Source organism: Lindgomyces ingoldianus (assembly GCF_010093535.1).
Source record: "Lindgomyces ingoldianus strain ATCC 200398 unplaced genomic scaffold BDR25scaffold_30, whole genome shotgun sequence".
Lineage (NCBI taxonomy): Eukaryota > Fungi > Ascomycota > Dothideomycetes > Pleosporales > Lindgomycetaceae > Lindgomyces > Lindgomyces ingoldianus.
This window is the reverse complement of record NW_022985191.1, coordinates 671,187-692,383: the sequence shown is the minus strand read 5'-3', so window position 1 is coordinate 692,383 and position 21,197 is coordinate 671,187. Positions and strand designations below refer to the sequence as shown.

At 50.0% G+C, this 21,197-nt stretch overlaps 8 protein-coding genes across 8 annotated transcripts; 4 read left to right on the top strand and 4 right to left on the bottom strand.

Annotated features, from left to right (window-relative positions):
* Positions 1-2,609: 2,609 nt before the first annotated feature.
* BDR25DRAFT_267493 (acyl-CoA N-acyltransferase) lies at positions 2,610-3,433 on the bottom strand. The gene is made up of 2 exons (XM_033687050.1): positions 2,848-3,433; positions 2,610-2,796 (listed from the first exon to the last, which is right to left on the bottom strand). Exons 1-2 carry the CDS (start codon positions 3,384-3,386, stop codon positions 2,760-2,762), a joined length of 576 nt encoding a protein of 191 aa, XP_033544175.1. The 5' UTR covers positions 3,387-3,433; the 3' UTR covers positions 2,610-2,759.
* Positions 3,434-3,518: 85 nt separating this feature from the next.
* Positions 3,519-5,757, top strand: BDR25DRAFT_305722 (phosphoribosyl pyrophosphokinase; the record flags this gene model as incomplete). The annotated part of the gene is made up of 4 exons (XM_033690467.1): positions 3,519-3,883; positions 3,931-4,056; positions 4,104-4,798; positions 4,845-5,757. Coding segments are annotated over exons 1-4 (1,594 nt in total), but the record flags the coding sequence as incomplete, so codon positions are not given.
* Positions 5,758-6,775: 1,018 nt separating this feature from the next.
* BDR25DRAFT_234971 (uncharacterized protein) lies at positions 6,776-8,153 on the top strand (the record flags this gene model as incomplete). The annotated part of the gene is made up of 2 exons (XM_033685493.1): positions 6,776-7,183; positions 7,314-8,153. The coding sequence occupies 2 exons, from the start codon at positions 6,776-6,778 to the stop codon at positions 8,151-8,153; spliced, it is 1,248 nt and encodes a 415-aa protein (XP_033544173.1).
* A 554-nt stretch (positions 8,154-8,707) lies between these two features.
* BDR25DRAFT_70766 (uncharacterized protein) lies at positions 8,708-9,963 on the bottom strand. The gene is made up of 4 exons (XM_033698941.1): positions 9,874-9,963; positions 9,364-9,816; positions 9,237-9,314; positions 8,708-9,181 (listed from the first exon to the last, which is right to left on the bottom strand). The coding sequence occupies exons 2-4, from the start codon at positions 9,651-9,653 to the stop codon at positions 8,821-8,823; spliced, it is 729 nt and encodes a 242-aa protein (XP_033544172.1). The 5' UTR covers positions 9,654-9,816; positions 9,874-9,963; the 3' UTR covers positions 8,708-8,820.
* Positions 9,964-10,452: 489 nt separating this feature from the next.
* On the top strand, positions 10,453-11,810 carry BDR25DRAFT_345069 (uncharacterized protein; the record flags this gene model as incomplete). Its single annotated transcript, XM_033694008.1, has 3 exons — positions 10,453-11,042; positions 11,099-11,654; positions 11,742-11,810. Exons 1-3 carry the CDS (start codon positions 10,648-10,650, stop codon positions 11,808-11,810), a joined length of 1,020 nt encoding a protein of 339 aa, XP_033544171.1. The 5' UTR covers positions 10,453-10,647.
* A 645-nt stretch (positions 11,811-12,455) lies between these two features.
* BDR25DRAFT_267485 (uncharacterized protein) lies at positions 12,456-15,411 on the bottom strand. The gene is made up of 5 exons (XM_033687049.1): positions 14,884-15,411; positions 14,061-14,829; positions 13,256-14,002; positions 12,717-13,199; positions 12,456-12,671 (listed from the first exon to the last, which is right to left on the bottom strand). Exons 1-5 carry the CDS (start codon positions 15,345-15,347, stop codon positions 12,597-12,599), a joined length of 2,538 nt encoding a protein of 845 aa, XP_033544170.1. The 5' UTR covers positions 15,348-15,411; the 3' UTR covers positions 12,456-12,596.
* Positions 15,412-15,756: 345 nt separating this feature from the next.
* Positions 15,757-16,150, top strand: BDR25DRAFT_305719 (uncharacterized protein). The gene has a single exon (XM_033690466.1). It carries the CDS (start codon positions 15,860-15,862, stop codon positions 16,028-16,030), a length of 171 nt encoding a protein of 56 aa, XP_033544169.1. The 5' UTR covers positions 15,757-15,859; the 3' UTR covers positions 16,031-16,150.
* Positions 16,151-18,053: 1,903 nt separating this feature from the next.
* On the bottom strand, positions 18,054-20,824 carry BDR25DRAFT_305718 (uncharacterized protein). The gene is made up of 5 exons (XM_033690465.1): positions 20,281-20,824; positions 20,133-20,224; positions 19,981-20,068; positions 18,573-19,895; positions 18,054-18,526 (listed from the first exon to the last, which is right to left on the bottom strand). The coding sequence occupies exons 1-5, from the start codon at positions 20,467-20,469 to the stop codon at positions 18,317-18,319; spliced, it is 1,902 nt and encodes a 633-aa protein (XP_033544168.1). The 5' UTR covers positions 20,470-20,824; the 3' UTR covers positions 18,054-18,316.
* Positions 20,825-21,197: the final 373 nt, after the last annotated feature.

Sequence of the window (21,197 nt, the reverse complement as noted above, 5' to 3'; positions counted from 1 at the left end):
AGAAGCGGTCAGCCAGTTCACAGCTCCTGCCAAAACCAGCCAGTTGCAGACGCCTCCGGGCACCGTTTCGCCTTCAGTCTTTTCTGTCCAGCGCCAGTCAAGCGCTTGCTTCTCCCACGCCTTGCCAATTGCCAGAGCCAGCCCACCTGGATCGAGGTTGGCGAGTGGCGGTGGTTGTGGCTGGACGTCGGCTTGACTTCCCCCGCCGCCGTGAGCCCTCCTCCGCAATGCCTCCTGCCAACTCTGGAACACAGCACCACAGCGCTATTCTTGTCGCCCCTGTAGCTCCCGGCATTCGCCTTCTTGGAGATGCGCAGTAAGCTGCCCGACCCGGTTCAGCTCGCGGATAGACGGTTACATGCAGCCTCATCTCATGGGGGAGCTGGTGTTTGAAACAACGCCCAGGTCCCAGTGACCAGTCATATCGACGAAACGGACCCTCGCTATTGAGCCTCCACATTCTGCATCGGGACCCGCCCTGCCACAAGCGGTGAGCTTCTCTCAATCAGCAAACCTGTGGCTTGCAGTCGATCCATTGTCTAGGCTGGGCATTTGCTTGCTGCTCGCATGTAACTTGATCGAATCGGTAGAATTATAATCAACGAGGTAATGAGAAATTTGGTTCACTGTGTACAAGCAGAGGCCACGGCCGCTGTGAGATCTACCTCTTGACATAGTAGCCCAGCATTCCAAAATCATAGCCGGGAGAAGCTCGGTCGAGCCGACATTCCATACTTGTCGGCATTCTCTGCGCATTCTCATCAAACTGTGCTTCAAGTTGATCATAGGAACATGTCCCCCATCCAGAGACCGCGTAGGGACCTGCATGCCTGGTATCTTGGGTATCATCTGCGCAGACAGGTTGTTTCTTTTCTCAATCAGTAACTCGCCTCTCCATCCTATTCCTGTCAGGCAGCAAGAAAGCATATCCTTATCTTCACTGCGTCAGCTGCCTTCACCACTATCCTAATCGGACTAGTTAGAGCATCGTGGGCAAAGGCTGTGGACCCTGTCTCGCGATCCACTCAACTAAATGTCAAAATATGGCGTGAAAGTCAAGCTAGGGGACTATCGTTGGGCTATCTTGGAAAAAGAAGAAGGCTTTGGCGCCAAATACCCTAGGTTACACGAGATCGAAACTGAACCTGGTGGCCGGTTCCACAGATGCAAGATCGGTGTCACCATCGATTTCCCTATGTAATTCATGGCGCCCGTGGCGCTTCCCCCGGACAGCTGCGCGTCATCCCCTGGCTTTGCCCGTTTCCGCGGCCTTCAGTGGTTGCATTCCACCGCCAAGCATTCCAGACTTCTCTCCACGCGAAACACCGCGTCCCATGCCTGTTTTGAGAGCTTTTGGCGCGAGCTGCGTAGTCAAACCCAGGTTGGAGAGTGAATCCAACTAGGGAACGTAGTAGCCTTCCCTGTCCCTTTCAAGCCCTCGAGACCTCAGGTGATGGGCTACGAAACACGACTTCAATCCCTCCACCACGACAACTTCCAAGACCATGTATAGGAGACACTTGCACCTTATCGTCTTCAATATGGCCCTTAATATTCCCACCATATCAGCCTCACAAGACGTCGCTACACCATACAACGGTCCGCGCTTCGATCGTGACCGTACTCAGGCAACCAGCAGCAGAGGATAGCTTCCGCTCTCTGGTCAAACGGAGCACTGCATCTCAGTTTCTAAATTTCTTCCGCTCTAACCAGGGACCCGGAAGCGGATCAATCTCGTCCAATGCATGGCCACGGTTCTACATTGACTCTGTCGTGCGTGCCGTTTTCTGTCATTTTGTCATGACAATCAATGCACCGCGTCGCCAGGGGCATACCTCTGGACCATCACTTCCAAGTAGAACCATTAGTTCGGGAAGCTAACGGCTTAGTGTAGCTTCAATGGTGGGAGTGAACGCCGGCAACCTGTCGGGGCATTTGGCCATAGCCTTACAATCCTTCGGCCGCCACCATTGCTGTGTCTGTGGAGTCAGGAAACGGACCATGTCCACCCTGCCCACGAAGAGCCATTTTTCCCAGTTAGGGTGCAGCCTTCGGTCGCACAAGGTCGGCGACATCCGACTTTGTCACGCAATAGCTGCCTTCCTTATTGGCTTCACGCACCGCGAGATCCTCCTCACAATCTCTCCATCCTACTTAAGAGTCCTTGTATCATGAACGCACTGACGGTACATACCTGGAGGCTCTTGTATCACGACTCATCCTTCACCGCTCAACATCGAGTACAACCATCCAATGATGGTGCTAGCCAGATGCCATCCTGCTACCTGCCGGCCTCTCTTTTTGCGCAATGCTTCCAATGTTTCGCAACGAGTACGATTTATCAGCTCCTCCACTTCAAGTCATTGGTATCTCCAAGCATCGTCGCATTATCATGAGCGGTAGGGGAGGCGTTGTTCTAGCCAGCCAATTTTCGCCCAGCGAGCTGCGGTGATCGATATTTCAACAAGCACCGTTCCGTTGCTATCACGGTACCTTTCGGCTACTTGCTGAGAAGCACGAAACTTATTATGAAGTGCAGGAGAAGCAAATGATACACGATAGGTTGAGAGAGATGCACAGCAGCTCCGGTCTGGCCAGACACGGGTGGCCAATCGGGTCGTTTCCTTGTGGACGACTCTGCATGAAGCAGGGCATCCAAATCTGCAATCACGAGCAGCAAAAGGCCGCAAGTCCCGGCATCCCCAAATCAATTGCGAGCCCTCGAGCATAAACCAGCCTTCCTATTATCAGGACTTCAGCTACCAGAGAGGGAGCTGGAGATAGAGGGTATCGATCCTACAATTAGATTCAGACACGTCTTCTAAGGTTCCACGACTTGGTACGCACCAGCGGTCGAACTTGTGCCCAACCTTCTTGAAATGACCAACTTCCTCGAACCCATGTTTGACGTAAAAATCCCTTAGCCCAAGGCCTTCCTTCCAGGCCGTGTCATCTACCGACATACAGGCCATGACCATTCTGACCTTCTCATCCTCGTTCCTTGGAGTGCAGATGTATTCTGGATACTGCTCGGGCGCCTTGAGAACGGCAAGAAGTTTGTTGAGTAGGAGTGGTCCGACCCCTTTGGCCGTATAGCTAGGATGGCAGAAGAGCGACAGTTCGACCGTGTGTCTGTAGCCCTTTCTCTCACCTCTGAATCCGGTTGCATAGGTGAAGCCAATCACTTCCTGCTCGTCATTCACAGCCACGATGTAGGGTAAGCGCTCATGGAGGATAGCATCCCGCTTACGCAGGAGCTCGTCCCGGGAAGCGGGTGTAAGGGCAAAGGTGATGACCGTATTACGCACATAGTAGTCGAGAATGCTGGTGATGGCGGCGATGTCTGCAGGAGAGCACGGACGGAGCGTGGCCGCACTTGAAACCATGATTGGAAGGCAATGTGTCGCGTGCCAGCTGTTCAAAAGCGTAGTACGGAAGGCGCGATGGGGGCAGGCATAAAGAGAACCAGCACGCACCTTCTGCCTGCCCTCATCGGCCCAAACACCCCCAATTATATATGCAATTCCCCTTGACATTCACTCTTATCGATAGCCTGCCTATTTCGCCGTCTGACTCCAAGAGTCGTCTGTGCGCCGCCAAGCTGCATCCCGCGCAACCATCCCACCTTCCGACCACCGACCACCGACCATGGACCGAAATTTTCCCCCACCAGGCTCAGCTCCAGCTCCAGCGTTCGTTCCAGCTGCACCGCTCGATCTTCCATACCTCCAAGTCCTCGGTCCCCCCAATATGCGTGGTGCCATCGTCTTCAGCGGCTCGTCGCACCCCCAGCTTGTCGATGGCATCTGTGACAGGCTTGGCGCGAAGGCTGGTTCTGCCCACCTCACCAAGTTCGCAAATGGCGAGACCTGTGTGCAGATTCGTGCGTGGCCCAGTCAATGCTTCTATAACAGCTTCTCACGCTCGCAGACACTTCGATCCGAGACCAGGATGTATTCATCGTGCAGAGCGGGAGCGAGAAAATCAACGACTCCGTCATGGAGCTGCTCATCATGATCTCTGCCTGTAAGGGCGGCTCGGCCAAGTCCATCACAGGTACCCAGCCCACCCCAACCTCCTTCCACTGCAGCTCATCATGCTAGCTGTCATGCCGTACTTCCCCTACTCCCGCCAGTCGAAGAAGAAATCGCATCGCGGCGCCATCACCGCCCGCATGGTCGCCAACCTCCTCCACGTCGCCGGCGTCCACCATGTCATAACCATTGACCTGCACGCCTCCCAGATGCAGGGCTTCTTCAAGTGCCCAGTTGACAACCTCGTCGCCGAGCCCCTCCTCGCCCGGTGGATCCGCGTCAATGTCCCGAATTGGCGAGAGGCGGTCGTGGTGAGCAAGAACCCGGGCGGCACAAAGCGTGTCACCTCTCTTGCAGACGCGCTAAAGCTCAGCTTTGGCATCGTGACCACAGATAGGCGTAGGGCAGCGACGTCGGTGCGCTGGAACGAGAGTGCCATATATGAGCGGCTGGGTCTCGACGGGTCTTACGACACCACGGGCCTTGTGGAAGCCACTTTTGATGTAGACGCACACATCACGCCGCTTAGCAGTCCGTCGTACAATCCGCGCGCAGAGTTGGGTAAGCCAAAGCCTCGGGCACACGCAGGGTCGACCCCACTCCAGCGACGGTCAGTGAACGGGGAGGCTCTTTCAAGCCCATTGTCGAAGTCGACGCGTATCAACTCGGTAACGGAACCAGAAGCGCCGCGAGAGGATCTCAGGGTAAGCACCGCAGGCAGTGACAAGGGCGAGGAAGAGAGCGGAGATGAGTACACTGATGAGGTTTGTTTCCGCCAGCTTGTGCAATTTAGTGTGCTAAGTTTTCTAGCGTGCTCGAGACGTCATCCACGGTCGCCTCGTTCACGGACATATCGTTGATGAAAACCACCCCTCCCCCGCCATGTCAGCCGTCTCAAGCTCGACGTACCACCGGAACCGCCCACCATCCGACGGCGAGAACGATGCCGTTCCCGACCACATGATGTCTTCCTTTATCTCCACCACATCTTCCCTCCACCAACCGAGAAACTCCGAGCACGCCCTTGGCGGAACAGTCGATGCCGCGGCATCTTCGGAAGAAGAGGAAGAGGACCTGAAGAACCCTGAGCTGGAGACCATGGTCACTTTGGTTGGCAACGTCAAAGATCGGCCGGTTTTCATTGTCGACGATATGATTGACAAATCTGCGTCCTGGATTGCCGCAGCGGAAACCGTCGTGAAGCGAGGCGGGGCGACAAAAGTATACTGCATGGCCACCCACGGTCTTTTTGGCGGTGACTGCCTTGAAGAGATGTACTACTGCGAATGTATCGACAAGATTGTGGTCACAAATGCATTCCCAATCCCGGAGAGGAAACAAGCAGAGGCGAGGGAGAAACTTGTTATTCTTGGAGTTGATAATCTCCTGGCTGAAGCAATTCGTCGGAATCATCACGGTGAGAGCATCTCTCAGCTTTTTATGCACATAGATTGAGAGCGGCTCAAGACTTTGGGTAATTGGGTAATTGTTGTAAAGCTACGGCCTAGGGCTGGGTGGGCTTCTAGCTTCATGGTGCGATTAGCAAGGCGCTAAGGTATTCACATCGGAGGCCATGGCGTTATTTGGTTATTATCTAAGAAGGTTAGGTGGATGGACGGCGTCTCGGAGGAAACCATAGCTACAACTTGTATCCGGTATCAGACCAGTAAGTGCAATATGTGGGGAAATCCATTCAATAAACAAAATCACTCATTTCTTTTCTGTCTTTTCTAGTAATACTCTCTCATAAGTCTGCGAGGCTTTCCATGCGCAGAGAAACCAACGACGCAAGGCGTAGGTCTTGCAGGAATGCCGTTCCTCATACGGTAATTCTTAACGGAGCGTTGGGATATCGATTATTCGAGGATAGAAGGCATGGCGTCCGTGACCTCTGGTCTAGGGGCGTTGTGCAAGAGAACCCCTCGTATATATAATGTTTAGAGCATGCCTCTTACAGATGGTTCTATAGTACCTTTAGAATCTATTAAGATGCTTGACACTTAAGCAGCACAGTAGACCTACAAATGTGGAATGTGGAAAATTCTCCAAGCCAGGCAAAGGGGGCGGTCGACTCATACCGACCACACGACTGCCAGAGGCATTGTTGAGATAATGGATGGAACTTTTTATCCGAGAAACATTGGTTATGTAATAGAGCGCACTAGTGGCCTTGGGTCACAAATTGGCTCGACATCTCGGTCTCTCATCAGCTTCTTAACCGCTACAACACGGTATCCACATTGAGGCACTCATCGGCTCTAGGCTCGCTACATTACTGAATATAGTACAAGGTCCTTCATTGCTCAACTGTTCGGGATCGGATATCTTGTTCTATTCTTGCACATCCATTCTGCCTGAATACAGCCTGGTGGCCTGGAGTGATGGGCGGTCCCCTTCGCCAAACCCACCTAGGCCCTACTGCTGACAAAATCCTCGCCATTATTGACACCAAAGTCCTCCGTATCGAAACTATTCCCGGCCAGATTGAAGAAGTCACAATTCCAGGGTACAGCAAATGGGTCCCTACAGGAGAGGCCTTCATATTCCGGCTCCCGGACGAGCTCTTGGTCTCGATTGTCGAATTAGCAACTCTTACAGGTAGCCCCTGGCGTGGATGTTCTAGATGCGAACCTTCCTGGAACGCCAAATCCGCAAAATCATTGTCACAAGTATGCCACAGAATAAGGCGTATGGCGCAGCCTTTGCTGTTTCGTGTTATTTCATTTGGAAACCCACATCAAATGGTAGCTCCCACAACTCCAGTCATCAAACTACACCGCGTACTACAACGGACACCTTCACTTCGCCAGCATTGCAGGTGCTTATCTATCCATATTTCCGATATTTTAGCAGCGCGCTCGCCGCATCATTTTGACATTGTGAATGACTTTGCGCGCTGGTTAACGAGAGTGCGGTGTCTGAGTGTCCATGGCGGGTTTGAAGAAAAATTCAACAACCCACATACTTGGGCTTTGATTCGGAATCTGGTCGTTAATATGAGAGAGGTTGAACATGCAACAATAAGTAGAGAGTGGTTTGGGCTCTACCTGGGACCAATTATGAGAAATATTGAGTTTCCGAAGCTGAGAGAGTTGAATATTCATGGAATTTCGCATTCGAAAAAGGAAATCACAATCCTAGATCCGAAGGTATGCGTGAACTCTCTCTCTCTCTCTCTTCCTCCATCCCTCTTCCTTAAACTCTCGAGAAAGGGGACATGTTAGGCAGAAGATGATCACCCTAAACTCAAGATACTCTAAATACTTAGTTGAAATGCAGAAACACCGCACCGCATCTTTCACAGCCCTCTCCATCTCTGACTATGAAGAATCCCCGGGATCCACGGCTCTCCTCATCCAGTGGCCCACCACTCTTGTTCACTTCGAATTCGGGAGCTTCTACAACAACCCCCACATCATGGACCTCCCCATGTTCCAGTCCTGGCTCTTCATCCATCGAGAAACCCTTAAGAATATTAACATTGGCTACCTCTCGCGCGCTGGTAGTAAACGTCTCTTTGACGCTACATTCTTTCCTAATCTCGAGTCCTTACAGCTATCCAGGTGGCAAATGGAGCGTCCACTTCAATTTACTGCGGAAGATGCCAATGTATTAGGACCGAAGGTAAAGCTGTTTGGGTGGGACTTTAGCATCTATGATCAGCATAATGAAGGTTGGGATGACTTTGGAGAGAACGAAGAATCCTGGATCTCTGAGCTTGGAAAAGCCGCCGTAGCAAGGCAGTCAAGCCTGAAAACGATCGCGATATATTTTGGGCCGGACCATTGGGGGGCCGGGAAGAAGGAGAGTTATCCTTGGGATCGAATGGATAGTGTAAGGGACGGCATTATGCGGCCGAATGGCATGGATCTGGTGTATAACAGGCCGTGTATTTCGAGGGAGGAGTGGTTGGCGGAGAGGAGGGGCGGGACTAAAGCGGAAAGCATTTCTCTGTCGGATCTGAATATGCAAGAAGCACCAGAATCAGCATCAGCGGATGAATCAGAGTCAGAGTCAGACACCCTGGTCATGGCGGAGCCAGGATTCTATGGAAGGGATATTCGGTGGTATTTTGCTCCTGTGCAAAGGCCCTGGAATATTTCCGAGCTCAGAGGTTAGAAGGGGTTTGTAAGAGTGTTAGAATTTGTTAAAATCAGTTCGTAGTGTTTGGGCGTTTGCAAGCAGTCAGCGAAGGAACAAGTTGTGACACTTGGAGCAGATTCTTGGGCGCAGAATTCCATCCTAGACTTCTCTTGCATTCTATCCTTAGTGCTCGATGCTCCAGACAGTGCATTAGTATACCATTTACATGTGGTTTGAAACTATTGAGGCGGCCATGTTGGAACTGGTAACCATCGCCGAATCATCATCCTCTAGCATTCGCCTTCGTCTACATGATTTAGGTCTCAGATTTCCCTCGCTAGTGGGAGCCGCTGGATCGCTAGCAACGCCTCTGTGTTTCAGCTGGATACCGATAGCGGGCGAAGCTCGGTTCTCATTGACTTCCAAAATCATAGAGGATTGCTGAGTTGCATACGAATACCTTTTGTTTCAGCACTACTATACCTGTTCACAGCTATTCTCCTGACAAATTTGGACGTAACCAACATTTGCAAGGCACAATATGTAAGCTAGTAAAAGTAGGACTTCTGAAGATCTTAGGTCCCGTTCAGGGATTGTCGTAAAGAATATGTATCTCGTATGGGACCAATAGGTATCCAAACCCTGCACTACATACCTCATATGCGGGTTTCCCGCTAAGTGAGGTCAAAACGTATAATGACACCTAGACGACCACTCCGAAGATGCCGTTCATTGCACGCACACCCAGGTCTCCGTCATTTCCCCGCACACCTAGGTCTCTGTCATTTCCCCGCACACCTAGGTCGCCGTCATTTCCCCGCACATCCAGGTCTCTGGAGTTTGACCACCGGTGTTGCACGCCCTCTCCACTCCCCTGCCTCAGACGCCCCAAACGGACTGCCTCATTTGAAGAACTATGATAGCGGAACGGTATATATACCAATACGGCACATACTGTCGCTGCTAGAGGCCCGAACATCTGTATTCCTTCCGTCGCATTCGTGGTATTTCCTACGAAGCCAGCGATGAAGTGTGCAGCCAAGAGTAAGCTGCAGAACAAGTACCTTCGTTCCATTAGCACGAAATTAGCATAGCAATGTGACTACTGTGGGGCCTTACAGATGCCTGTTCCGCGTAATGCTCATATATGAGCACGTCAAGAAGGCGCAGTACGTCGATACCCACAGCGCTCTTACCCTATGACATTGTCACCTTTCGACCTATAGTGTCTGATTGGAGAACTTACACCCAGCGAAGAACATCGTAGCCTGGCTCCGATTGCAGCGGCACCAGAGACACTCCCGCCGACGTGGACACTACTCCGGTAATGGCTCGGGCACTCGCAGCCCAGCTTTGACCGTTCAACAGAGCGGCAGCGCAAGGGATAATGAGCACGGCTGCCAAGCCACCTAAAGGACAAGTAACATCTATCGATATTCTACCACGATGTCTCCCTTCCGAATCTCGTCTGCCCTTCGTCAGCCATATGCCGGAGTATCGATACAGTGGTCCCATACCCGGAATATTGGTTGCCATTCAGGGCTGTTTCCATGTTGAACGGCTCTTGGCTGTATAGAGATTCGAAGTGACAGTGGGAGCGAAGGCCACTCTCCGTCTGAACATCGCCACCGCGGCCAAGAAGCCTTTCGTCTATGCTCAAAATCTTGTAAGGATGCGTTATGGAGTGGCTAGATATTGGCTGAAGAGGGAATCGTTAGCACTTAAAGAGAAGAGTAAATTTTGGGGATTTTCGAACCTCATCGATCAAATATGGCTTGAAATTCTCCTCTCTTGTGCGAAAAAGAAGCTTATCGGCTGATCTGAATATCTTGTGACTCAAATTAAGAGGATAGTGGTCTAAAAGTAGATTCGGTACTGCGTGTTTAGCTGCCATTTCCAAGTTTGAAAACTTTGCGGATATTGATGTACGCCAGAACGTCGAGAAACGTGTTTCTTGAAGGCTCTCCGTCTGGACGGTAACTCTACTTCCAACTTGTGCCTTAACGAACTTGAGGAACGTTGGTGTTAGCTGTCAGAGGTATGGGGGAGGAAAGTTGTGATCTGTTGTTGACGCCCCACTCGAGCTTTCGGGTCGAAACCTAGGTCCGTACAATTTTCCAAGGCACATCCTCCAGGGCACAGAAACCTAATTGTGTGGAAAACTTAATTTGTGGCTGAGTTCTGCGACCATAAAATCCGCCCAGGCTGAAAACTTGGAGTAGCACGAATACATTCACCGGTATGGTGCTGACGTGGCAAGGCAGAGTTACTTTCGGCCTTGTCGCTCAGCTTCCCAAGTGCGTTGTGCGCGACGGTGGCTCTCAATACCCGGCCTATTCTCTCTCCATTTCGCAATTAGACCTGCAGGCTCTAGTTAGACATCGCTGGCTACCTTTCGACCACATTTTGTCAAGACGATACGTCGCTGGTCTTATACTTGGTTGGCATGCTAGCAGTCCAAGAAAGAAACATATATACTTCTACCCAGGAAGGCTGAGCAGAATCTCTTCAATCACAACACTACCGCGAAATGGATGTTCAATCTATTGCGGACTTTGCACTAGCAATTGGTAGGGTTGCTGCCAGTGTTTTCAAAACGCTTGACGCATTCATTCTCTCTGGAAAGGAGTTTCGTGAACTTCAGCAAGAAATCGGGTCGCTAGAGCACGCTCTCGCAGAAATTACGGCTATCGAAAGATCATCGGACAACGTGGTATATGATGAAAATCCGAGACAAGAGATGGGACGATATAAAACACTGCGGGAGTTGTCGCAAAGCACCCTTTTGGTGGACATGATGAGCGTCATGCGCAAGCTAGAGGTTTGGCGAAGGGATATGATGTATTCCAAAAGTCCCGCAGCCCAAAGGCAAGAGGCACGAGAATGGCAGGAGAAGCTTGGAGAGCTTAGAATGAAGTTGACAGTGTAAGTCACTGAAATCAGATGCTTGTGTTTGGATCCCAATACTAAATACGACGCAGTCTGCAAGCAAGCACTTACCTCAAAGACAACTCAGACGGCGCCAATAGCACCCAGCCGCTTTGCTTTTCTGAAGGGGATATATCAGAATCACAACAGAGGCAGCTTCAAGGCTCCAGTGGCCAGGGCGTTAACGCTGGTGCTTTCAAGTGCACATTCCCGGATGGATCTGTCTATAAGGAAATACAAGAGACCACACCCAAGTATACACATTTGTCTGAACGTCCCCAAGCTTCAGCACACAACTACGGTGAGATCGCAGTCAGCCTCGCTTCTGCGGTCACCAGTGCAACTACTGCGATCTGCATGCAAAACTACAGCCAGCTGCACAATCAATGGAGGCATGGCAACTTGCATCAACACATGCCCCCATTAGTCTCCTTAAAAGAACCCTCTCCGGCCGTCTTCGTCGCAGCTACGATTGCCCACGGACTCGCAACGTTCGTGTACTACATATCTCGCAATACGGACAGATATCGCGAGTGGTTCCTAGGGACGGGCGCACTAGGTGCCATGACAGTGGGCGTCATGACAGGGTCAGGTACGCAGGGGGTTTTGGTAGGCATAATGCCACTGGCTCTGACCATTTCGCTGGTGTTGTGTACTGCCTCTAATATTCTCTGGTATTGTTACAAATGCTATCAGGCACGGCACAACCGAACAGTTGGGGAGCAGCGGGATGAAAAGAGTGGTGCGTTAGAGAATGCCTGTTGATTAGGATGGCGGTTTCTCGAGTACATATCACAGATTGGTCGGGTTACTAGAGTGTGGTTTTGGCAATTAGACCAGAAGGCATTGGCAGCCGGTCTCATTGTAATAGTTAGCTTCTAGAAACTCGAATTGCGTATTATGCTTTGACAAGACGGTTGCAAAAACCTTATGGCCAGATTGGTCCAATGTTTAAGGTACCTGGTGCTTTTACAAAACACCAGTCTTAAGAGGGAAAAATAGGGCCGAGCACTCCATAAATCTAGGAACCTGCAAATTAGCCAGATAGTAAAGCCTATTTCAAGTTATCTGCAAGTCAGAGCATCCAGCGACGGAATTACACACGTGTAGGTGGAAGGAGTGGTCGATTGATCCCTAGGGAAGGAAGCTCGTAGTGGCTTGTCAAAGCCAAGTAAGTAGAGTCACGTGACTGTACTTTAAGGGCTCACAGTGCTGACGTTGATTGGGCAGCCAGGGTAAATACCTGTAAGAGAGACTTCCTTGCAAGGCTTCGGCGGGTCAAAGGTAGTCAGGTGGAAGCGCGCATAAAACTTCCTTTGGAGAGCTATTGGAAAGGCTATCATGTTGAAGAAACTCAACAAATGGAATGTATTCCCAGGGTGTCTGCTGGTGAGATGAGTCTAGTATAGCCGGTCTTCGTCACTTGCCCTCATTCTCAAAACTCGGCTCGGAAAGTTGTTCTCGTAAGTCTTTGTCGGATTGGGCATTGTGCAATGGAGCTACTCATGCAGTATTGGTGATGATATGAGTATAAGCATTGTCAATATCTTTCTAAACATAGTAGAGCCACAAGCCAGCCTGATATGTTTTATATTTAGGCGAGAGTCGCGAGGCCATTGAAATGAGCTACAGTCGTTTAGATCAAATTGAACATGGCACTGGGCTACTCACTGAATCTGTTGTTTTCCCAGTCGTAATTCCACCTGTGCCGGAAGCCTCGGCTAGGCTTGAAGAATCTCCTACGTGAGGGGAAGCCCCTCCAATGGACTTCTTTTGATCTGCAGTCTCTCCTCGCTCAGGTGGCCCTGGTAGAGGCAGCGACTTGTTGAGTTCTTTGGATGCCTTGGTTTCCAGGATGTCTGAACTTAAATTAAAACCAGGGTACTTTACAGTACGAATGGAGATGATCTCATTTAAAACGACTTCTACTGCTGCTTTGGTTTTGGGGCGCTGGAACATAGGACATGGCCTTTGGCAATAGTCCTTGTTTTCTGTGACCTTCTGATGCAATGTTGTGAGTTTACCCAGTATTTCGCTGGATTGTGACCTCCTACTGTTTTTTGAAAGGACGACAATCATGTTATCTTCGATGATATCGAGAAATTCGTGGAAGTACTGAGTGCACCTGTCGTTACTATGAAGCTCCGCAATGAACTAGAGTATTATTAGTTTCGGAGCTCGAAAAATGCCTTGAAAGCGGCCATTCTTACTTTGGAAACTTGGCCCTTCACCTTCATGGCATGACCTCCACCTGGGAGAGCCATGGTCTCAAAGAAGTGATCACTTTCTATGCCAGTAATGTAAGGGCCCAGTCTCATACGGGTAAAGATTCGTATTAGGTCAATGCCGCCAAGAGCCCAGCAAACGAACTCGAGTAGGACGCATCCGAACGACCAGATATCCGATGCCCTAGAGACTTTTCCGCCCTCAATGTCGAACTCCGGTGGCCGGTAAGTGAGGGTCACGGGTAACCCTGCCGCTAGTATATTTGAGCGACTGTGTTCGGTATGAAATGATGAAGAACCAAAGTCGGATATAACCAGTGTCCCTCTACCCCCTTGCGGATCCTCGTAGCAGAGTATGTTTTGAGGTTTCAGGTCTCCGTGCCTACCATATTCGGTATTGGGTAGTCGCGGGGAGTGGATACTATCCAGAGCATCCATCATACCAAGAATTTGACCAGACATCCAACGCACTGTTTCAGGATCTATGCTTTTGTCCTCTGCATACCACGACGGTGCATGGGATTTATCTGCCCAGTAGGCGAACAGATCGCACTCGGCCCAAGGGAAGAGCAAATAGTAGTCACCTTGGTAATTCCAGGTCATTAAGAGACTGACTAGGTGATTGTGACTAAGGCGTTTCAGCATGCTAACCTCTCTCTGGAACATCTCTCTCGTATTATGTTCCTGTCTTTGCTGTAGCCTTTTGATAGCAAAGACGTCTTTCGTTTGAATCTGAACGCAGTGGTTAGATCCCTGTGCACCATCTCGAAAGGAATTTAAAGGGCATTACCTTCTCTAGTATACCGTCGAAATTATGGGATTCGGGATGTATTTTGACCTTACTGACGTTCGAAAACCCTCCGTCCATGGAACTAGTATACATTATAAATGGTAGGATGGTCTGAGTTGGGAATTCTACGTGCTTCACTGGGGTTCTGCCGCTGTAGCAGCTAAAATATGGTACGTTGACCTGGCGCTGGTAATTTAGAAATGCGTCGCGTTCGTATGCCTTCCAAGTCTGGAAGCAGCTGAGTGAATGGTCAGGGGATCTTCTGCATGAAATTTCAAACCGATAGCGGGTTCCGGTTTTAATTAAAGGCAAGTCTTTGTCACAAACACCTTCGTCAATAAAAGCCCCAATCTGTTGTCCCTTCTCCAGCAGAGCCAGAATTGCGAAGATCTTCAGGTACTGGGATCTAATTCGGTTCGTCAATTTTGTTACATTGCGTCCACGGAAGAGATCTAGGTTCTGTTTTCGGTACTCTCTCAGTTCCGTGGCGATTCGTTTCTCACTCAAGATCTTCTTTAATGCACCCAAAGGCCAGAACGCTTCTAAGCGAGGGTTCTCGATTTGGACGCGCTGGTCTAGAAGAAGGATTCCGAGGCTCTCGTTGTCCAGATTCGTTTCAGGATTGACCAACTGCGGCTCTGGTGATGCTAGATCGGATTGTTTTGTATATGTTTTTGACTCCGCAAATGCGCGGATGGGAGTGAGTTGTAGCCCGAGGCATTGTACCGCAGATTCAAGATCCTTTTTAAGGGCATCTTCCAGGGTCGGACTACACAACTTTAGCTTAAGTGAGCCTAAGTAAACAAATTGCAAAGCCTCTTACCTCTTCTTATGTCCTTCCTCGCTATACAAGAGACGTATATTGTTCACACACTCGGCGATGGCGTCCAAGTATAACCGAACAGTTCCCGAAAGGAAAGAGTCGTGAAATTCCACCGAATCGAGCAGTCTAGAGACGGAAAGGTCCACATTTTCATCGACCCTGGGAGCATTGGCGCCTATTGCAAGCCAGTGAACGCTGTTCTTCCAGTGCCGCACACTTATTAACACGTCGTGCAAGTGAACGGCAACGTTAATGTCCTTCCATGCCCAACCGGTGCCTTTTTCAACCGCATGCTCAAGATCCATTAAGATGGCATTGCACAAGTCACTCAGTGGAGTCTCTTTGTCCGTTGAGCCCTCATCGGAGTAAACATCATTGGAGAGAGGATCTTTAACTGCTGGGGGGGATTCGCCGCTCATACTACCTTCCAAGTCACTTTGGTTGGTTTCCAATCTTGAAACCATAAACGGCACGAGCGCCTTGTCTACAAAGTATTTGTGGTCCGTCGATGCTGGCGTGTTGTCGAATGGACAAGGCTGAGTGGCGTGTGTGAAGGCGCTTCCATGGGCATATGTAGAATCCGGCATCCCGAAACGATCCACTAAGGCGGTCCCTGCAGGGACATTACTCAGCTTTGAGACCCGAGAAAGCAACACTGACGACCGAGCATCGCTCGTGATTTTGGCTTGGCGCTCGAAGAGATTGGTCACGCCGATGCTCAAACAAATGCGAGTGACAAGTGAACTTCCGGTGAGAAATATTCTCGAATGATGGTACATACTCCACCATCGAGGTTTCGGCATCTTTCAGGCTACTCAGGCACCCCCCTCCCTGATCGCTACGCAGAACTTGTCGCCATTCCGCTCAGAAACCTAAAAGCCGTCCGCCCGCGCTGCACATCGTATCATAGTCATATACTCATTTTGGCTCGTTCAAAATTAATCAACTGCCCACGCAAGAGCAAAGGCTCTTACCCATGGCCGAAGTTTTTGGTCCTTTCGGTCTCTGTTTCGGAGCCCTAAGTTTTATTTTGAGCACCACCCCAACTGTTGTAGAGACTGCACAGACCTGGCTAGAGTCCAATGAGCATTTTCAGATATATAATTTCCGCCACGCTTCTTGCGAGTCAAATTACCGCAAGGGATAGATAGAGACGTTGCGAATTGGAAATATATCGCTAGCGTTAATATCGAACAACGCTTCTTGATTTCTCAGCCTCCGAAGAATGAACACTTCCAACCTCGCATCCGCCACCATAAAGATGATCCGGAAAGGATCATAAATCGGGAACAGATTAAATAAATTGTCCTTGGCCAAAGCCCTCCAAACGGAGCACTCAACATCGTTGCTTCAAACACCGAGCGCATTGTTCAGCAATCACTGGCTAGGAGGACACGTCCGTTAGGGGACCTGTTCGAAAAGAAGCCGGAACTCCTCGGCGGTTGGGCCTGACACAGACCGCGTAGGATTGGTCCATTGAGTATCGAATTGGGCCCTGCTCATGTAGGGTATTGCATAGATTGCGGGTCTCTGCTGTTGCGGACTTCAAATCGAAAAGGGAATTGCCTCGAAAGATTGTGTAATGCAAATTTTCACCGTGGGGGAGCACCGCAATTGCTGTCACCACACCTCATGCTTCAGGAACTTGGGAATCGTTCTAGCAGAAATAATCTTAGCTACACCGGTCTATAGACGACAGTTCTCGGAAGTATGAGCGGTGAGCAAATGGGAAGTGGAACGCCGTTTATCGAACGGATATCTCAGATGAAGTATTAGTTAAATAATGTCAGTGCCCCTACGTGAAGCAATTAGCTTTTATTTGGAGAATCAGTTACCATTGGCAAACGAGCAATTTCAACCTGGGCTCTTCTTTTGGTGCATAAATCGGGCGTATGAACCGTCAGTGCCGAGCTCCCATACATCAAGTTCAATGAAAACGTAGTACAAGAAACTCTTGGTGTCTCACAAGATATAGGATGGTTAGGAGAAGCAATGTACCAGCTACCAGAGCTTCAGCAGCCAGAACCCCAACAGCCGGAATTTCAATAACCAATGCCCGTACAGTGCGCAGCAGACGAACAACCGGGTTGGGCCAGTATGGCGAGCATTTGGCACAGAATTGCTCAATATCTCCTGGGTATAATATTGAGTATTTTCGAATTGTAGGCTAAAGGATCTTAACCCCACAGGCATACTCTGTGTGCGAGAAAGACCTAAGCAGGGGTGGTGGGCTGTCGGCTGGTCTAGGTCAAAGAAGAGAAAAAAGTGGTCTGTGATGTCTTCACGACGTTTTCGGCAAAGAGAATTCCTATGTGACGACTGTAGTAAGTGAGCAATCGAAGAACAAAGGAGAAACGCTACAAGCTTAAAACATCACTTCCTCTCATGAAAACCACAGTTGCTCAGCAGAAGAGAATTTATCAATCAATAATAAGGGGATAAGATTTAGGACTGCTATATCTATCAGTAAGAATTGGAAAAATACATACTTCACGCAAATTCATAGTAGATCTTTCAGCGACTCCTGGAAAACTAGGATACCAGCTACCACTAGGAAGATGCCAACGACACCGAATGTGAGCTCTTGAGCTGACGAATTGGTGTGGGATTCGATGATTTGTACAAGCGAAGTTGGTCTAGTCATTATCAGTCCACCGGATGTTGGTATAACCTGTACCAGCATTGCCAAAGCAAGGCATTCTTCACTGGGAGTAGTAATAGATGTTGATGAAAGAGGAGCGATAGCCATTTGAAACATGGTGAAGCGTTATGTAAAATTCTTGGACATGTAGCGAGGGCGCAGAACAATTGGGGGAATGAAGGCCACGCTCTGATAGGCGTATGGGCTCCTATGATCTGTCTTTTGTTGCTTTTTTGTCACTCAACTTTCGCCAAAGCTGGATTTTGCAAGCCAATGGAAAATCGAAAGAATATTCCTTGGCTGGCATTTCATTGATGCATTAGCGCATTGAAAAAAGACAAATTGGAGGCGACGTACCGGGCGGGATTACGTTGTGCCCCACAAGAGTTTACTGCAACATTCATCTTAGAGCATAGTAGAGATCTTTGTGTTGGGAAGGATCCCGGAGAACGTCGTTTGGCGGCCGTAGGACATTGACGATTATTCGATCGTGAAAGACAGAATGCTGGCAACAACACCAGAGTAATCCGTATAACAATTGGAACCCGTACTGCTAGCCTTGACCGGATATGGGCTGTAAGAACGAATCCAAGCCCAATAGTCTAGTAAGACTAGGGTATAGTGATGAATTATCCCTAGTATATGAGGTCCAAAAATCTAGAATCTTTTATGTACAGTAGAAAGAAGCTACTTACAATCAAATCCGTACTCCGCAATACCATCCTATATTATTAGCAGATTATATTCCAGAGTCACTACTCACAAGATTGTATCCACGCCTATATCAACCAGTCACCAAGTAATGTCAGAAAACGCTGTCCTTAGTACCTCCGTCCTCGTTTTCTGCATCTCGGGTGCGCCGCCGACCAAGTCCAAAATGTCGAGCGTCTTACGTGCATCCTCCTTCGCCATCATCAGAAGTGGGTCGTTAGTGGGACTTGTGCCTCCTTTGCTTGGTGAAAGGGGTTTGTCTTGCGTCCCTAATATACGTGCCATAAGAAGCTAAAGATTTCAGTTCGACTTCCACGAATCGTCTGGTGATACATACAGCCTCCTCAAATGCCCGGTGTTGAAACACCCACCACACTCCAGCGTCGACGGGCAGGTATTCTCGGAAATGAAAAAATGCTTTCAAAGCCAACCTTGCAGCCTCCAAAGCCCCTTTCACATCACAGGAGACGCCACCCAAATCATTCTCGTCGGCTTGAAAAATCATTACACAATGCCAAAAATTGCTGCGGAAGAATAAGTTTTGTCTTAGTTGACGTGGGCTTGATGACGCAAGATTGCAGATGGTAGAATCATCAGATGCGGTCAGAACTGCTGGAAAAGATTTTAACAAATCAAGATACTGGTTGATGAGGTTTGTTCGATCGCGAGGGGAGGTGGTCAATGGGTGGTTGAGAGACCGTGGCGTGCAAACTGTACGCTGAACCAGGTTGGCAAGATGCCACATGGAGCGTATGTATTGGCGGTCGGAGAGCTCGTATTGAGGAAACGCGTCCGACATGGGCGCAATATTGTTGATGCTCATGGGGTTAATAATGGTGTCGGTGGTGCCTTTAACGGACGCACCATTTGCCACATACTCTTCTAGCTCGTCAGTCAAAGACTCCACTCGTACGTCAGAGAAGGTGGCTGTTGGTGGGAGTTTTAGGAGGACTGTAAGGAATGTGTCCTGGAACAGGACGGCCTGCCATAGCTTTCGTCGCTGTTGTTTATCACTTAACGAACACCGCGGACTTATGATATCGGGATCGCGATGTAAACCCATCGCATACGCTTGCCGCATAAGAACTCCGCCAAAAGACCACGCGTCAGAAGCATGGTTGTCATTCATGAGGAAGTAGCAAATCAAGACCATGGCCTGCAGTGTCCTTACGGATGCTCGACTTAGATATGACGACAGCCTAAGGGCCTGCTGCGAGGCAGAGACGTAAAACTCGGCAATTTGAGCTCTCTCCTGATCGGATGGCGATGTGATGAACTGCGTCCCCATGGCGTATATTACGAAATGGAGAGCAACCAACACCGGGTCGGCCACATATTTTTCGTTTACTGGCAGAGACCAGAATCTCTCATAGTCGGCGTAGAAGTTCCTCCGATGGATCATGGGATAAACAGGGTCGACTGCATCGAAGTACTTTGTCACGAGAATATCTGCTTGATCCTTGGCTGGGAGCACTCCGATGACTTCGGGCAAACCGCCGCGGCTGGTCCAGTAATTGGCGAATGGGTGCTCTGCGCTAAGACCGAAGAAAGGTGACGGTGTGTGATTCGAGTAGGGTATATTTGAGAGAAGAAATGGAGATGAGCTCGTGGATGAAAGTGATAAGCTCCGATATTGCGGCGGCGCAACGGGTATTTGGATCTAGAGGAGGATTAGCTAGGCCGGGGATTTTCTGGTTGTGCTTCAGGAGGGGAGTGGGATGATAACGGGAATAAGAGTTTACTACCTGAATAGGTATTGCCTGCGTCTCTTCGCCAAGAGCTGGTTTGCTCTGCTTTCTCGCGCGTCCCGCATTGTTACGCGCGGCGCCGCGGCTGCGGATCTCTTAGCAATAGTGAACATGCCACCCTAAGGCGCTCATTTCGGTGCAGGACTCACTCTGCAGACGCAATTAAATTGGCGACGTCCGAGTACCTGCACTCGGACTGGCGCTTGATGCAGGCCAGACACTGCGGGCGGCTGCGGTCGCACTACTCCAACGTCAGCTGGTTTACTCTCCAGACGCGTGACTGCTGGCGCGACAGGCCTTGGTCTTGCGCTCGACACACTCCTCGCAGCTCAGCGTCGGCTTGTTGCGCTTCTGCTTTTTCCTGGGCGGCGGTGTACTTGCGAGGGCGTCGTGAGCGCCATTGTGGTGGGTGGCTGCAGGCATGTCACTTTTTGCTGTTGCATCTCCAGCGCTCATGAGCGTCGGGGCCCTCTTCTCCACGTCCATGGCCTCATGCTTCGACGCAGTTCCTCGATGTCAAGAGCTCCCGCGAACGGCTGGCTTGTGCGGCATGGATGATGTGAAACGGCCCCAGGGCGTCGCACGATATCGGGAATAAGAACAGAGCTGTGAGAGTGTGCGTTGTTCCCAGCGACAAAAAGGCGGCGATGGGGGGGGGGCGCTCGGGGACAGCGAACGATGTCGTATGCAGGTGGTAATGAATGCCAAGGAGGCCCTCGCCAGCCGGCTCTCCGCTCTCCAGGTTCCCCTCTCCAGCAGTCATCAGCTGTCAGGATTCCAAGGTATTCACCCAACGTCATGTTAAGTCGTCGAGGATAGGGATTGTGGGAGAGTCGTCTCTGTGGAGTGGACCATTACTGCAAACTCTGTGGCGCGGGGCTGTTGAGCTTAATATCGGCGTCTTCCGACATTGTGGAACCCTGGGAAACGATCTAGAGATGGTAACAATATTCTCTCAACAACCATATTAGGCATGTATCAGATCACCTCCATTCAGAGCTTACCACTGTGTAAAACATGATGAAGCTGATTTGTGACTGGTGTGCTGAGTTGATAAACTTCCTGTCAACGTTCCGTGATGGCATCAAAACGCAGACTGGGCAATCAAAGTTGTATGCCGTAAGAGAGACTCGTTCATATTAAAAGCTATCTACCAAAGCGTCAGACCAAAATAATGGCTTTCCTGTTTCCCAGACTACCGACTCCTGCTGGAG